Genomic DNA, 4,564 nt, shown 5'->3' on the forward strand with positions numbered 1-4,564 from the left:
GAACATACTTTGCAAATGTGTTGGTACCTAGTAGTTGGTTTATGTTTGGAGAATGTTTAATTGATCACTGGGGGTGTCATATCAGACCTTTTAGTGATTGGAAGATATAAATAAGATTGTAACGATTTAAACACATAAAAGTAACATAAAGAAGATCAGAATATGTATTTTATGTCATTTTAATATCTGGGAAAAGAAGTTTAAGGATAGAAAAGATGCATGGGAAAGCGCATATTTTGACAAAGTTCAAAACATCAAACCAAACATAGCCTGCAGTTTCTTGGCCAAGCTCAATACTTGAGCGTTAAATCTAAAACAATGCGCATATCAGGGTCGGCAAATTGTTTTTCTCAAATTTATTTCATGTAAATCACTATACCACTTTTCAGATTCCTGAGATCATTCCTGAATGGGCTTTGCAGTTCTCTGTTTACAATGTACATTTTCTGCAGTTTCTAGGGAAGCAATAATATCTAAACCGTAAATATATGCCTCTCAAGTATCCGCACGATAAATCATGAATGACTTAGAAAATTCAGCTCTTTCTCTGGAAAATGATTCATTTATTGCCTGTAGCCAATTTACCGTTCTTCTGTGCTATGTTCAATGTAGGACCCGTACTTGCTTATTATTGGACCAGTTTTAGGCCTATTTCGTACTCATTTCTGTATAGCCAAGAACTAAAGAAATTACTCAAACTCCTCCTGTATCATTCTTTCATTATTTCCCAATTGTTAAAAGGTCTTAAATATTTTTTGTTAGCATCCTTTATATTGTTGATCCTTACTGCCTAAACTAAGATAATAAATGAAACATGCAGGATTCCAACGCTGCATCAACTTGTGCTTCAACTATTGCTCTACCCTGTCTAAACATACAAGGTCCATGTGCTGGTGTGGTAGCTCGTCATGTAATTATAGCACGAAAAATAATCAACGGTATTAGCACTACAGCTCTGGGGAACAAGTTGGAACAGCAGAAAATCAGATATGTTTTTTCTTCGTTTCTGCCCCATTCTTATCGCCTCCCCCTTGCTCTCCCGGTGAGAACTGAAAGAGATTGTTGTTGTACTATCTGCTTACAGGTTTTGGTTGCATGTTCGCCTTTTTGCATCTAGGATTTCTTCTGCATAGCGATTAGTCTTTCAAGTAATTTGGTTTTATTTGTCGGTTCGGACTCGTTTGTAGTCATTTCTGATGAAGGATTTAGTTCTAAGTTAATAGATACGAAGGTATTCATTCATTTCTTGTGCTATGGAACTACAAGTAACCTTTGTTTCGATCGATCAATGGAAATTTTTAATGGTGAATTTCGGCTATACCGAGTTGTATTTTTGCTTACAGACATAATTTCAACTACCAAATTGGACTTATGCAGCAATAATAAGAGTAAAATGCAACTGTTCTAAGAAGGTAAATAATATTTGACATGTAGAGACTTTTATATTTTCAAATTATGGTTATGTTTTATGAACTTTTCTTTTTTCTTTATATTTCTTTATTGTGATGACTGGTAAAGGAAAAATAAGTGGATAAAATTAAAGTTCTTATATTTTCTGAATTATCAAACTTATAATAATTGATAAATTATCAGGTACTGATAATAATTAATAATGTTATCAAGTTGGTTAAGTGGATTTAATGTATTATCAAGTTTGAATTTTAAAAATTATGGAAGATTGAAGCAAATACTATCATATAATAAAGAAGAAAGAAAAAAAAACATCTAATACGTATTTTTTTTGACAATTATGATAAAATTTACATACCAAATTTATTTTTAAAAGTTAAAATTATTTGCAGTATTTATCCTGAGGCTTGAAGTCTCGCTTGAACTTTGGAGTTTGACATCCACATATCCTTTTTTATGTTAACAAACATTATTTTTGAAACTTAATAATTACTTTATAAATGAAAATATTCTATTCATTAAATTTAACGATATCAACTTTTTGAATTTATTGTAAAATCTTTTTATTTAATTAAATATGCAAAAGCTAAATAAAAATACAACTAAATAAATTATTATGTAAACACAAGTAGGTCCCGTTATTCATTTGTTTGTTTGTTTGATTTTGTTGGCAGGAGAAATCCTCCGACCAGTTAGTTTCTGCACTTCGTTGAGGTCGGCAAGAGGTTTCATCTCCTAGATAGCTCAGATCTATCTGGATTGAGACCGTGTATCCTAGGAATTTGCCACTCCGGACTTCAAACACACATTTAGCCAAATTCAATTTGATGTGGTGCTTCCTCAGCATGTTGAATGTCACAACTAGGTCAGTGATGCGTTGGTCCACCTGTCGGCTCTCTACTAATATGTCATCGACGTACACCTCCATGTTATATCCTAGCTGCTCTTGAAACATGCTGTCCACCAGACGGTAGGTAGCACCTACATTTTTAGCCCAAATGGCAAAACAATGTAACAATAGGTTCCCATAACGTAATGAAGCTAACTCGCTTTCAGTCGTCGGGATTAAACATAATGTGGTGGCAACCCTACGAGGGATCAATTAGACTTAGCAATTCATGATTAGAGGTGGAATCCACCAGCGGGGCTATACGAGGTAAAGGATAAAAATGCTTTATTAACATCTTAGCATTCGAACACATACGCCACTTGTTACCTAGCGTGGGTACTAATACCACATTAGATAACCATTCTATAAATTGCATTTCCTTGATGTATCCGGCCGCAAGGAGCTTGCTTACCTCCTCCTGGATGACCATGTCTTTTTAGGACAGAAATGCCTCTTCTTTTGCTTCACCGAAGGGAGGGAAGGTTGGAACACTGCTATGCTAGGATCAATGCCCACCAGGTCATGAGCTGACCATGCAAAAACGTCAACGTTTTCCAGCAACAAAGTGGTTATTTGAATTGGTGTGACTTCTTCGTTCAACATCTACGACTTTCCATTAACTAGGATGAATCTGGAAATTGCTATCCACATTCGGAATATAATAGGTCGATTTAAGGACATGGAGATGGATGGTTCTAGTTGGGCATGGGGGCGTTCGCTATGTATTTATGTCTCGTTGAATATCAACCTCCCTCTAACAAGGGTTTTGAAAATTAGAACAACTTCTGGGGATGATCATTTGATTACTTTCACCTATTTGAGAGGCTTTTGAATTTCTGATATTAGTGCAGGAAACTCAGTCATATTGCGTTACGTAATTCGAGGAGGGCTTACTACACCCAGCGCAAGTACGCCATATGGCCCATGGCTCAAAGCCCTAGTACCAACTAGGAACAGGCCTAATGCACGACCTCCATTAGGGGTCGCGGCACATGTGCCACATCATCAAATCGAAGAACTAGGGAGGAAGAAAGACCCGGCCATATTTGTGGATTTTGCTAACTCTAGCTGGAGGGGCATGCAGGACCTGCAGGGAGGATTGATGGCGGAGAACGCGGGGCAAACGTTGAGGAACATCGGGCTATGGCCTGATGTTAGCAATAAGGAAACCAAGGCTTGAAGGAATCATCTAACTTACAACAGCGGTTGGGGCAAGCGGCGGAAGTTGAGAGTACAAGTATTGGTTAGGCAAAATTGTCAAGTTCATGTTTTTGGCTTTGGTCTGATATTTTTGTGGTACGTTGGTGTTTTTATTTGCAATACAAATTTGAGCTTTTTTCCTCTGAAAAAAAAAATAGTTTACAATCAATAAATTGAATTTATTGTCAAAACTTAAATATTTCAACAAAATCGATCAACCAAAACCACGATAATGAGATAATGCATAAATATACTCATGAGAGATAAGTGGATGTTGGAAGTGTGTTGATGAGATCTCTCTACCTATAAATATATTTGAATTTCCTCCATTTGAAATTTGATTTGAATCAAAGAAAGAAGATTTTGGGGGTTTTATCAAATATTACATAGTACATTTCTTAATACACTAATATAATTAAAAATAAATTATAATAAATTCACATAAAATTATACAAATATTCATATATTTAATGGGATTCGAGACCATAATTTTAATTTTTTTTCATGAAACCCCATCCTTAATCATTGATATTTGTAATCTATAAGGGAGATGGAGCTTTTGGATATTTCACCTACTTTTGATTTGTTATTTTATTTTTCAATATATTTTATTTATCATGTAACTTCTCACTCTCCCACTTTTATGAACGCGTAGCAAAAGTTGAATTTATTTTGAAGTCAAAATGTTTTAGACTATATTTGGATGAAAGGATTTGGATCTCAAGGAATGATTTCAAATAAGGATTTCTAATGTCTCGTATAAATGGATTTATAATCCTTCATAGTGCTTACGAAATATAATTCAAAATGGAAGTTCAAAAATTTGAAATCTTTTATAGCGTAAATTTGTACATAGCGGCACAATTTTGTCAGACACAAACTCAAATATGTATTGTAAGTTATTTTTTATAATCATATGCATTTATGTTTTGAAAATAATATTTAAGAATAATTACATCTACATCCCTAACCTATGGTCTATTTATACATACTTTCTCTAATTTTTAAGAAATTACACATGCACCCACTAGAAAAGTAAATATTATTTATGCAAACCACCTCTGC

At 34.4% G+C, this 4,564-nt stretch overlaps 2 protein-coding genes across 2 annotated transcripts in view; both read left to right on the plus strand.

Annotated features, from left to right (window-relative positions):
- LOC105166424 (HSP-interacting protein-like) overlaps positions 1-1,318 on the plus strand; it is a 6,310-nt gene extending 4,992 nt beyond the window's left edge. Inside the window, exon 4 of the mRNA XM_011085768.2 lies at positions 821-1,318. The gene's annotated coding sequence lies outside the window, so the exon portion shown is untranslated. The remainder of the gene's footprint in view (positions 1-820) is intronic.
- LOC110012324 lies at positions 2,052-3,634 on the plus strand. The gene is made up of 2 exons (XM_020695418.1): positions 2,052-2,275; positions 3,151-3,634. The coding sequence occupies exons 1-2, from the start codon at positions 2,263-2,265 to the stop codon at positions 3,477-3,479; spliced, it is 342 nt and encodes a 113-aa protein (XP_020551077.1). The 5' UTR covers positions 2,052-2,262; the 3' UTR covers positions 3,480-3,634.

This window comes from Sesamum indicum, linkage group LG7 (assembly GCF_000512975.1).
Source record: "Sesamum indicum cultivar Zhongzhi No. 13 linkage group LG7, S_indicum_v1.0, whole genome shotgun sequence".
NCBI lineage: Eukaryota > Viridiplantae > Streptophyta > Magnoliopsida > Lamiales > Pedaliaceae > Sesamum > Sesamum indicum.